This window comes from Salvelinus fontinalis, chromosome 33 (genome assembly GCF_029448725.1).
Source record: "Salvelinus fontinalis isolate EN_2023a chromosome 33, ASM2944872v1, whole genome shotgun sequence".
Lineage (NCBI taxonomy): Eukaryota > Metazoa > Chordata > Actinopteri > Salmoniformes > Salmonidae > Salvelinus > Salvelinus fontinalis.
In genome coordinates, this window is record NC_074697.1 from 22915460 (window position 1) to 22927956 (window position 12497).

A 12497-nucleotide genomic window follows, 5' to 3' on the forward strand; every position below is an offset into this window, starting at 1 on the left:
TTTTGCTTTCAAAAGCAGCTCAAACATAGAACATGTAAGACGGAACTATATGTAACGGATGTGAAATGGCTAGCTAGTTAGCGGGTACGCGTTACTAGCGTTTCAATCAGTTACGTCACTTGCTCTGAAACCTAGAAGTAGTGTTGCACCTTGCTCTGCAAGGCCCGTGGCTTTTGTGGAGCGATGGGTAACGATGCTTCGTGGGTGTCAGTTGTTGATGTGTGCAGAAGGTCCCTGGTTCGCGCCCGTGTCGGGGCGAGGGGACGGTTTAAAGTTATACTGTTACATATATCCATTGAATTCTACCGTGCAAATATACTGTGCGTTATAGGGAAATAATGCACGCTCAAGAATGCCCTTCAAGCAAATAAATATTCAACAATTAGACGTTTTCCAATCTTTTCAGTTCAAGATTGCAACAAACAACTTTATTAGCTATAAAAACCTAAAACAAATATATTTCTACAGGCAACATAACATTCTCATAATGCAATGTGTGTACCTACAGTATTCAAGGTGCAATAGTGCACTAGCTGCTTTTGTTGTGTGAACACAGTAGTAAGTTGTGATGAATAGACTGAACGCAGATTATATACACACTTTAAAAATATATTTTACATTACTGATTAAACTGTACAAAAACACATGGAAGTACAAAATAAGTGCAAACAGAACACACATGACAACAGATAAAACTGATATTCAGTATCATTGCGGAGACTGCTTGGCCCGTAGCTTCTGTAACGAAAGAAAACAGAATTCATATCAATTCAAACTGACTAATGTTGATGTATATCAATCCACTTCAACTTTCAATATACAGTAATGCATCATGTTAAATTCCTTTAAAAATTGGGGTATTTTAAATGTTACCGTGTGAAACTCTTTGGCCTTCTCCCTGTTTTTGGCATATGCCTCCTGTCTGCTCCTGACCTCCTTCTGAAGCTTCACCTCATCTAGTCGGCTGTACAACCTGCAGGGAGACCATGAGAGAAACGGGTGGCACTGAAAAAACATCTTAGGTACCAGAGTAGGATATCATGTTAATGTGATGTGTGGTTGGGTCTTGTTCCAGCAGAATAGAAAGAACTTATCACCTCTCTGTTCTCTGGCGCATGTCAGCCACACACATCATCTCAGTAGTGCTGATCCTCACCTCCCCAACCTTCTTCAGCTTGGCTTCACTCACCGAGGACAAAGAGAGGACTCTGTTCAGTAACAGTACAACGCCTAAGACCAAGTGTTTGACCCATCACTAACCCCACATTCCTTCCCCAAGAGTTGCCATGTGTTGGTTGTTAACACAATATTAGACGCATCTATTGTTACCTAGCATGGGAGGGGGCAAGGGAGTTTGGAGCTTTGGCTGTTGCTTTTTCTGCTTGGCATCCACTCCTGCATGGGTTGACTCTGCACTCCTCCCTTCTCTCCTGGGTTTAGTAGTGGATGGCTGAACAGTGATTGGGTCAGACTGGGCCCTGGTGGTTGTGTTGGCCCTGGTCTCAGTGGTTTCAGCCTGGGCCCTGGTGTTTGCTTTGGCTTCAGCCGTTTTGGCCTGAATCTCCTCCACCCTGTGGGCAGACCTCTGGATCAGGGCTCTGCGTTTCTCCTGGAAGGCCTCCTGTAGATTCAGGCTGGGACATAACTGGAACTCCAGCAGCATTACTTGCCATGGAAAGAGAAAAAAAGTATAAACAAGGATTCACGTCTGTACTTAAAGCACTTCAGGATCTTGTACAGACCAAGAAAGGACTCAGAAGGAAAGAGAAGAGTCAGAAGTTTCAGGTCTTCTGGTTCTCACCTGCATGAGAGGGGGTTGTCTCTTCCTCCTGTAGGCTGGCGTCCTCCTCTAGCAACACTGTCCACTCTGATTCCTAGAAAACATCACACCAAGGTCAGAGACTACCCAACAAAATGCATGCAGAGGAGGAAGTTACAGCCGAGATTCAGTTGCTCAGTCTTCACAGACTCCTCTGGTCATTGGGCAATTACCTTTTCCACAATACCTTCTTGGTCTGATACCTCATCCATCTCTCCTTCCTCAGCGAGTCCGTTGTCCTTTAATGTGGTGTCTGTCAGGCTCACCAGGGTCAGCATGGAATCGTCCATTATCCCCTTCACACTGCGCACCTAAGAGAGAAGAGGAGAAAGACATCAAATCACAAAGATCAACTATTAGCATCAAAGACACCTTCTCAAAGCCCGCCTCGAGTGACATCCGTTAAACAATCCCTTCACTGGAGCAATAGTCTGAAACATTTGAATAGTGAATTATATGTAATGACATACCATTATTCTCTCCCAGATGGGAGGGCTGATCTTTGACTCTGAACATAGCTGGACATCCGGCTCTCCTGCACCCAGGTCCTTAATAGCACCTCCTTGGTCAACTGTCTGAGGTGCTGGTGTGCTCTCCATATCAGTATCCCCGCCTTCAAGTGGCTTGTCCAAAGTGGGGACATCTTCACAGAGAGAGGCGCCTGAGAGGGAACATGCTGCCAGACCCCCCACTGCTGCCCCTGGGGATACATCCAGAGCAGAGTTATGAGGGAGGCACTGGGACGTGGTCAGCTGGTACAAGGAGTCGTGCAGGGTAGGTGATGGCTGAGGTGGTTCCTCCCCTCCTCTCAGGCACTCGGGAGAGGGGTCAGAGGTGACAGACCAAGTGTTGTCCACAAACTCTTCTGAGCATGCAGAGATTAAGGTCCCCTGCAGGTGCTTCATGGTCACTTTCTTCTTCGTGGGAACATGGCCCGTCCACTTCCTCTTCTGAAAGGTGAAAGGTCATGGACGGTTCAGCTGTCTCATTGTGTGTTACTTCAGCCAGGAGGGGGTGGAAGGAGTCAGAGGCTGGATCCACAGAGACAGAACATAGTAAAATATGATTAACAGTCTGAACCTAGTACCTCAGCCATACCATCACAACAAATGAGGATGAGAAACAGAGGATGTCAGATTTTTTTTTTTTACAAAAAAATTATAATAATATATATGTATATATATATATATATTTTTTTTTTTACTGTTTATTTTTATTTTTATTATCAGGAAATCCTGATTCATCATTTGAAAACATCTCGAATAGACTTACCCCCAGTACTGTCTACTTCCTGGGAGCTGGTGCCAGAGCGCTGCAGGCACTGGTAGTGTGGCAGAGGTTCCAGTCCAGGGAGAAAGGAGCTGCTCAGTGAATGGGCTTTAGGTGCTCCCTCTCGGTCAGATGACACTCCTGTCTGGCCCGAGCCTCTCAAATCCACCCAGCCCGGAAGTTTGACCCATCAGCTCCTAATGTAGGGGGGGTTCAGTACAGCATTAGCAAGAAATGTGCTCTTGCACACTGAAATAAGACATGCAATAACACAAACCAAAACACCCTAAGCAGACAGTAATATTCCATCCATATTCATTGACTGTTACCTGAGCTCCCACTCCATTGGGAAGCAGACTCATCCAGCTCTCCAACCAGAGGCCCCATAATCCGGCTTTCATCCTGGCCTTCATCCAGCCACTGGGATGACTGGTCCAGTCGCATCCTACCAATCAGCTGGCTCAGAGGTTGACTGATTGGAGGGTCCACCAATCATTCTGCTCAAAGTCGAATCCCACCCTTGGTCCAGTGAGGTTGATTGACCTGAGAGCTGGCAAATCATTGGGCTGATAGTGGAGTCCTGCCCCTGGTCCAGAGCCAATGAGGAGGACTTGTCTGAGAGGCGATCTATGATCTGGTTGACAGTGCGGTCCCATTCCTGAATAAGATAAAAAAAGATATAGTCAATGTTGATACTAAAACAACAACATTTGAGTATTTACTCTGAACCCATATTGCCATTGAATGGAGTGTGAGGGTGTGGATGAACCCACTTGGTCGTGCCTCTGAGCTCCTGACTCGGTGTCCAAGGGGAGAGTGTGTGGGTCGGCCCCCCACACAGGTGACCTGTCTGGTCCCTCATTCTCCTGCAGTTGCTTTGACCAGGGCTTCTGATGCTGCTGGGACACAGAGAAGCTGGGCTCCTCAAACACTGACCCCTCTATCACTGCAGAGGAACATGGGTGGGAGGAGGAAAAATAATCAGAGAGGAAGGGGAATTGTAAGAGGCTGCTGTTTGGAAATTCCCAAGGGTAGAATACTGCAATCAAAAAGAAAGATTCAAATTGTGTGTGTACCCATCTGGTTCCCAGCAGAACTGAGAGAGAGGTTGAACTCCCTGGTGTATTTGTCTATGATGCGCTGAATACTGCCGCCGTGTAGGAGTGAGTCTGAGATGGGAGACCCAGGACCAGATACGTCCCTACAGAAACTGTGTCTTCCCGAAGAGGAGCCATTGACCGATGATTTTTTCCCTCTTCCAAACCCAGCCAAGAGCAGGGAAGAGTCTTATAGGGGGGGGGAAATAAAACAGACAATTAGATTTCTCAATTTTAAATGCAACTATCATTTATCACATAGAATTTCTGACATGACTGGCCTGGATAGATAATTGATTAGGCTTACAAACAAGTCACACACACACACCTATTTTGGTGGAGGTGTGTTCAGGGTCAGTGGTGGCGAAGCTGCCAGAAGAGATGGTGGTGGAGGACAGGTAGTCTGGTTCTGAGGGTCTACCAGCTGACTGGAAGGACAGGCTCTCCAACTGGACAAAACAGTTGACAGGGACACAACACAGGGGAAGACACCAGGGTTAGACAAGGTTTGATAACATAGCGAGTGTATATACAGTGCATTCAGAAAGTGTTCAGACCACTTTACTTTTCCCACATTTTGTTACGTTACAGCCTTATTCTAAAATGGATTAAATACATGTTTTTCCTCAATCTATACACAACACCCCATAATGACAAAGCGAAAACAGGTTTTTAGAATATAGACTAGAAATACCTTATTTACATCCTTGATGTTTCTACAACTTCATTAGAGTCCACCTGTGGTAAATTCAATTGAATGGACATGATTTGGAAAGGCACACACACTTATCTATACAAGGTTCCACAGTTGACAGTGCATGTCCGAGCAAAAACCAAGACATGAGGTCAAAGGAATTGTCAGTAGAGCTCCGAGACAGGATTGTGTCCAGGCACAGATCTGGGGAAGGGTTCCAAAACATTTCTGCAGGATTGAAGCTCCCCAAGAACACAGTGGCCTCCGTCATTCTTAAATGAAAAAGTTTGGAACCACCAAGACTCTTCCAAGAGCTGGCCATCCGGCCAAACTGAGCAATCGGGGGAGAAGAGCCTTGGTCAGGAAGGTGACCAATAACCCGATGGTCACTGACAGAGCTCCTCTGTGGAGATGGGAGAACCTTCCAGAAGGACAAACATCTCTGCAATACTCCAACAATCAGGCCTTTATGGTAGAGTGGCTGGACAGAAACCACTCCTCAGTAAAAAAGGCACATGACAGCCCGCTTGGAGTTTGCCAAAAGGCACCTAAAGACTCTCAGGCCATGAGAAACAAGATTCTCTAGTCTGATGAAACCAAGATTGAACTCTTTGGCCTGAATGCCAAGCATCACGCCTGGAGGAAACTTGGCACCATCCCTACATTGAAGCATGGGGGTGGCAGCATCATGCTGTGGGGATGTTTTCAGTGGCAGGGACTGGGAGACTAGTCAGGATCGAGGGAAAGATGAACAGAGAAAAGTATAGAGAGATCCTTGATGAAAACCTGCTCCAGAGCAGGCTGGGAAGGTTCACCTTCCAACAGGACAACGACCCTAAGCACACAGCACAGACAACAGGCGTGGCTTCGGGACAAGTCCCTGAATGTCCTTGAGCGGCTCAGCCAGAGCCCAACCCGATTGAACATCTCTGGAGATACCTGAAAATAGCTGTGCAGCAACGCTCCCCATCCCAACTGACAGAGCTTGAGAGAATCTTGAGAGAATCTGCAGAGAGGAATGGGAGAAACTCCCCAAATACAGGTGTGCCGAGCTTGTAGAGTCATACCCAAGAAGACTTGAGTATAGATGCTGCCAAAGGTTCTTCAACAAAGTACTGAGTACTTAAGTAAATGTGCTATCAGTTTATTTTTTAAATTTGCTAAAATGTCTAAAAACCTGTTTTTGCTTTGTCATTCTGAGGTATTGTATGTAGATTGATGAGGGGGAAAAAAATCGATGTAATCAATTTTAGAATAAGGCTGTAACGTGATGGATTCTGGGTTCTATCAGGTATTCTATTGAAATATTGAGTGCTATGCTTTAGAGGGTCTACACCAGAAGGTAATGGTAGGAGGAAAGTTTATGGTGTGTGCAATTAAGCTTGGAATGTACTGAGTGTAGGGAAAACGATCATGTGGCAGGCATTGATAAGAGGAGAGAGAGTCATGGATTAGTGATGAAGGGGGTCAGGTTAAGGGAGAAGGACAAGTTTGCAGTTTCACTTAGTTTCCTGCCTAGCAATAAAAATACAATGTTTAGCGAGGAGGAGACTCAAAGTGGTATATATATATATACCACCACTATTGTAAACATGTTTTTGTCGATTCAGCTGTTCGATCCTTTGGGAAGAATAAACTTGGTTTAAGTTTTCATAGTGTACGTCGAGTTCTTACGCTGATAACTAGAACCTAACAAACGTAACAAAATGTGAAAAAGTCAAGGATTTTGAATACTTTCCGAATGCACTGTAAATAATACTGTGGAAAGAGCTCAGTTCAAGTGTAGAAACCCTCATGAAATATGTTTTCACATATAGTTCGGGAATATTTGATTTACATCATGGCTCAGAAAGAGAATACAGACAGACACACACAGAGAGAGAGAGAGCTCAGTTCAAGTGTAGAAACCCTCATGAAATATGTTTTCACATATAGTTCAGGAGTATTTGATTTACATCATGGCTCAGAAAGAAAATACAGACACACACACACACACACACACACACACACACACACAGACAGACAGACAGAGAGCTCAGTTCAAGTGTAGAAACCATCATGAAATATATTTCAAATATACTTCAGGACAATATTGATTTACATCATCGCTCAGAAAGGAAACAGAAATCCAGACACGAACACAAGACACAAATACAACAAACGTATTCTCAAGCGATATCATGGGCATTGTAGGACAGACCACAAACCCCCAGATTTGATAACTCCTCAATATATCCACAATATGGTGGACCTCCGAGGGAGCCAAATATAACCAGTAAAAACCCTCGGACATAAATCATGGGTTAAACTTCCCTCAGGAGATTTTCCAGGGACACCTCTCCCAAACTCAGAGGAATAATGAGACTGTTCTGTGCAGACTGGGGTGGGATCCAGGAAAAATAATAGTTGGATTAGAGTGAATGAAAATGTCAGAGGACCCCTTGACCATCAGTCTAAATCTAAGTGAAAGGATCCCTGTCATATACACCTGTGGTAACCACCCTGGCATAAGATAACTCCCTATTCCCCTTCATCCATTTCCTCCTTTCCTTACCAGGTTCAGGAGAGGCACCAGCCTCCAGTCGTAATCTCTCTCTCCAGGATAGCTTGCTGGATCTACCAGACCCGGTTAATGTCTCACTCCCAATTGTGTGTTCCCCTACACTGAACACAGAGGTGCTGGAGTGACCTCTCTCAGAGTGGGCCGAGTGGTCCTGTTCTTCTGGGAATGCCCTTTCAATACGAGACAGACTCCCACTCCCTTCTGGACCTGTGGACACAGCACAGAGTAGCTGGTTAGAGATACACCCTTGTTTATGAAGAATGTATACAAGTGGTTACCAGAGCTGACCACTGCCACGTTTGGTGTAGTGTATGGTGCCCCCTGAGTGTGTGGCTGGCTGGCTGACCGACCTGTGATCAGGCTGGCGTTAGCTGGCGTCTCCACCTCCTGGATGGCACTGAGCTCATGCTGCTCTGTCATCTCCATGACGGCCAGCCTGGCGCGGGCCACCGGGGGTTTGGCGGGTCTGTCTGGGTGTGAAGTGAACTCTCTGATTCTCCTGGAGTGGTCAACCTCAGCAGCTGAGTGTATAGTAGACTGCACAGGGACAACCACAGAACAAGTCAGTGTCGCTATTGCATGTGGAAACACACACATTCACAGAGCGCAGTTCAAGTGTAGAAACCATCATGAAATATATTGAAAAATAAAATTCAGGCTATTATTGATTTACATCATGACTCAGATACATTCACACAATCTCACCCACATCCACTTAACTCAGGAGATGGAGCAGCAGGGCTGACGTCCTGGGCTGGTGTTTTCGGTGTTCCAGATGCAGCAGCAGTGTCTTGGGTCATGGCCATCTGTAGCTGCTCTCTCTCTTCCTGGGCCTCCTGTAGTAACAGCAGCTCCAGCCTGCTGTTCTTCTCCCCTAAATCCTGTAGCAGGGCTATCTGCTCCTGCCTCTCCAGCTCCTCCTCCTGGAAAACAGAGGCACCCACAGGTCAAACTATGAGCTTTCAGCTCTAGAGACACTTTCCCAGAAAGGTAAATACATTCACTTGTTTTATTATACATCCCCCTCAAGACAGAAATATTACACAGACATGTTATAGACATGCATGAATACATAGATACAAACACACACACCCTTCTCTTCCTCTCGGTTTCAAATGTGTGGATCTTGATGGCTTGTTTATCAGCAGGTTACCAGCTACTATGTACTCCTCTGTTGTCTCTATAGCTGAACAGATAAAATACATGAAGTGGAAAATCAAACAAACACTGGGACGCTATTTTCTCAATCAACGCTTCTCCTGACTCTTCAACTTTTGGTAGCAAATACAGACGGTCTACTAAGGGCTCACTGACCTTGGGCTGGCTGAGAGGGGTCAGGGAGTCTGGGACTAGTGGTCAACGGTCGGCCCCGCTTTTTGCTGGCCAGAGAGCCTGACTCAATGGTCGTACCACCTGAGGTCGTGTCGCACTCTGCTGTCTGAATAGTTTGGCGGTCAGACGTGGGGTCAACCAGCCTCCGGTAGCCCCACTGGTGTCTCTGTGACCTGACGCTGGTCAATAGTTTCTTCAAGGCCTGTCTGGGAGCACCACCTAGAGGCCTGGATGGTTCTACCATTAAAGGCAAAATAGTTGTTTATTTTATGCACATGATCCAACTCCATTTATTACAGTTTGCATAACCTTTTTTGACAACACTATGGTCATCCTCTGATAGTCAGTAATTCAAACATTAATCAAAGCCAGAGTCCAACATCAGAATGTCATCCATCTTATCACCTTCATTCTGTTGTTCCTCTGCCCCAGCCAAGGGTGTAAGGTCAGGAATGGCCTCCTCCAGGGTCAGGTCTAGGTCTTCATCCTGGCTGCCAGTGGACACAGCTGCGAGAGGCTCTGGGCCCAGCTGCAGCACCAGGTCACCTTTCACTCCTGCAGGCAAGAGAGCAGTACATGTTTAATTAGACGAATAGAGAAACTCCATGCCAACGTACTAATGGTAATTAGGTGTCCTAACGATGTGTCCACACGACTGTCTAGGATAGGGTAAATCTCTCCATTTCAATAAAGTAAAACAACTTATCTATGCACCAGGGCAATACCAACAAATGTTGTACTCATGGCCAGAGTAGAGCACTCAGGTCTGGTAGATCCTGATTTGGACCCCCCACCCCACCTCCCCTCCTTACTCCTCTCTCCAGTGTACATATCTTCAAACGTGAACTCCATGTCCCTCTGCCAGTCCTCCCTCATCTCCTGTCTCTTGTAGAGCGGCGGGAAGATCTGGGCAGGCATCGGAGTCATCACCTGCCTGCGCCTCAACAGGTCTGTCTGATGCATGTGTTCCAGCTCCACAAGGAGACGCTCTCGGTCCTGACACAGCAGAAAACATAAGTATTGCTGTTGTCTTGGCCTTGACGTATACAATATGCATTGAAAGGATTTCAGGCATTCCTTTAACAGCTCAGGACAGATTTATCCTCGTAATGCAGAAAGTTGTATATTAACTTTTCTGTCATGTTATCACTTGAATAGTCTTCAACAAGTTGAGTGTGATTGTAGTATGTACCTGTGTGAGCCGTTCCCTCCTCAGTGCGTGGTTGCCCCTAAGACGAGCTTTATCCAGCTGCTCCTGTCTCTCCCTCTGCTCCTCCTGTCCTAGCTCCTGCAGGCGCCGCACCTCCTCCTCTGCCACCTCCCATGCCTTTGGCTGATGGAACAAAACACACCGGTTACATTAGAAATATCACACTGGGCCATTGCATATTTTTTAGCTTTGAAAGAGTAGATTACCTGTGCTGTGTCGACTTCCCTGTCCACTGCAGTCTCTGGCATGTGATAGTGGGTCACAGAGAAGGCATCCACGTCCGATTTCTTCACTCCAGGTAGCTTCCTTGACTCAATATTCTGTTAATAGTCAAATGAAATGCAAACATTTTAGAATATCTTTTCTGGTATTGATTTGATAGGCTCTATTCAGACTGTTGTTAGCTCATACTACAATGGAATACTTTTAAATGTGTGCTTTTAGAATGTTATGTGGGTTCTGTATTCCATTGTTTCATCCTGCATCTGATTATGAACTTCCCATCCCAAAACTACAGGCTCATAGTACAACTTTTTAATGGTAGGACCACAGGTCACAATGTGCCCGAATCCTAAACATGAATTGTACCTCAATTGGGTTGGGTGGAAGGGATGGGAGGTTGGCCACGTTTGCTGCCCTCTCCTTCTCCACTTGTATGGCCTTCTTCCTAGCCTCAACACTTTGGTGAGAAGAAAAACTAATTAATATAAAACAAAGTAAATATACCATGTTTGTTTGGCCCAAAAAAATCCAGTGGATAGGCTCACCGATTTTGTTCCTCCTTTTCTTTCTGTCTCTGTGATTTGAGCTCTTTGATGGCATCTCGATTGCGCTCATCTGCCCGAACGTTATTCTCCTCATTTTTCTGTACAATTGCCTCACAGTCAGGCTTCTGGGGAAACATGAAGTGTGCCTTGATCACCCCGTTGTATAGTGAAGTAAAGAGAGTTATTTTGTGATCTGGGGCAAGACCCATGACCCTAAACATTCCAACAAAACCCAGTAACATTACACTGGCAGTCTGCAATGGATCACACATAGCTAAGACATGGGTTGAGAGATTTTACATTTTCTTTGGCATTTCTATGTCCCTCTCCCAAAACTCGGAGATTGTCCTGATATAACTTTTGCAGGGTCTCCTGTTTCTCCCTCTGCTGTCGCTCCCACTCCTCCTTCAACTCCTGCGCCAGGTTCTGCAGCTCGCGCTCCAGTCGCTGCCGAACCTCCGTGCGGATTTGCAGGGCGATATACCGCTCCTGTTTACCGCACCTGTGAAAGAGTGGTAGCTAATGATCCGCACTTGGCAGTGTATGCATTGGCCTACTGGCAGTGAGTGTTTTCTAGCTAGTTTGCTAGCCGTTAGCTACGGTATACCTGTTCTATTCGCAGCTTCCTTCTCCTTTCGTGTTCCTCTCGAATGAGTTGCGCTTCTTCATTTGGACTTAACCGTAATCGAGACACCTTTCTCTTCATCTTTAGAAAATCCAGGGATGTTGACAGGCGAAAAGATTAGTTCGCTGGTCAGCACTGGCTGAAAAACACCCATGAAAACAAAGGCCATCCAGTTGTTGTGCTAAGCTAGCTAGCACCAGAAACTACATAGCAGAACAAATATACCCGTTTTCGCATTCTACATTGTTGTAAATCTTTATGCTGCGTTAGCTGAACAAATAAATAAAACACTCTGCTAATTTGAATTAGCTAACATTCAAATGCGTTGCAAAATCATCTTCGAAAGTGTTGTTTATTAGCCAACGCGTAAAAGCGTTAGGTCGTCGTCCAACGTCACTTCCTGTATTTTAAACTGCCAACTAAATCATGTGATTGGATGCGTTCCACCATGACCACAAACTGGGCGACGATGGCTGCGTTTAGACAGGAAGCCCAATTCTGAAATGTTTCCTTAATTGGGTGTTTTTCAGAGCTGATCTTTTTATTCGAAAGACCAATTAGTGAAAAATCAGAATTGGGCTGCCTGTCTAAACACAGCCTTAGAAATGCTTGCAACATATAATTTATCTGTTGCTGATGAAAGGACCAGTGCAGTCAACTTGATTTTCTTGTGTTTTATATATATTTCCACTTTATGAGGTTGGAATAATACTGTGAAATTGGGGAAATTATGATAACGCCCTTTTAGTACAAGTCTTTGGAAAGAAATGTCAGCCTGTTTTGATGGGATGGAGTTTTGGCCTGCCTGGTGAACTCACAGAAGGTAACTATTTAATAGACAAATAAGAAAGAGAGTTCCAACCCAATCTGCCAATAACAGCTAGTTTTCAGTTTTCCCCTCTCCAATTCCAGACAGTCCTAGCTAAATTATTGCTTGAGATATTGCTCTTCCACTACAAGACAATGGTACTAGCCTACGGATCAGCAAGAGGAACTGCCCCTCCATACCTTTAGGTTATGCTCAAACCCTACACCCCTAAACCGAGCACTCCATCCCAGATAGAACAATGAGACAGATATTTCAACGGATTTATAAATGTGAAGTACCTGCTTGGTTTTTC

General features: G+C 45.4%; 2 protein-coding genes across 3 annotated transcripts; both read right to left on the reverse strand.

The window, feature by feature from the left end:
- Window positions 1–382: 382 nt before the first annotated feature.
- Window positions 383–7903, reverse strand: LOC129831833 (centrosomal protein of 295 kDa-like). Of its 2 annotated transcripts, XM_055895325.1 has the most exons (14): window positions 7793–7903; window positions 7434–7649; window positions 4514–4634; window positions 4165–4374; window positions 3862–4034; window positions 3418–3746; window positions 3092–3285; window positions 2290–2850; window positions 1993–2130; window positions 1802–1874; window positions 1330–1665; window positions 1098–1179; window positions 874–973; window positions 383–738 (listed from the first exon to the last, which is right to left on the reverse strand). In XM_055895325.1, the coding sequence occupies exons 8-14, from the start codon at window positions 2722–2724 to the stop codon at window positions 709–711; spliced, it is 1194 nt and encodes a 397-aa protein (XP_055751300.1). In that variant the 5' UTR covers window positions 2725–2850; window positions 3092–3285; window positions 3418–3746; window positions 3862–4034; window positions 4165–4374; window positions 4514–4634; window positions 7434–7649; window positions 7793–7903; the 3' UTR covers window positions 383–708. The 2 variants fall into 2 exon arrangements, with proteins under 2 accessions (XP_055751300.1, XP_055751301.1); XM_055895326.1 differs by lacking the exons at window positions 383–738; window positions 874–973 and having other exon boundaries at window positions 1120–1208.
- Window positions 7904–7907: 4 nt separating this feature from the next.
- On the reverse strand, window positions 7908–11457 carry LOC129832534 (centrosomal protein of 295 kDa-like). Its single transcript, XM_055896653.1, has 11 exons — window positions 11432–11457; window positions 11052–11253; window positions 10752–10876; window positions 10573–10663; window positions 10191–10304; window positions 9967–10107; window positions 9587–9770; window positions 9180–9329; window positions 8757–9011; window positions 8535–8628; window positions 7908–8365 (listed from the first exon to the last, which is right to left on the reverse strand). The coding sequence occupies exons 1-11, from the start codon at window positions 11455–11457 to the stop codon at window positions 8335–8337; spliced, it is 1413 nt and encodes a 470-aa protein (XP_055752628.1). The 3' UTR covers window positions 7908–8334.
- Window positions 11458–12497: the final 1040 nt, after the last annotated feature.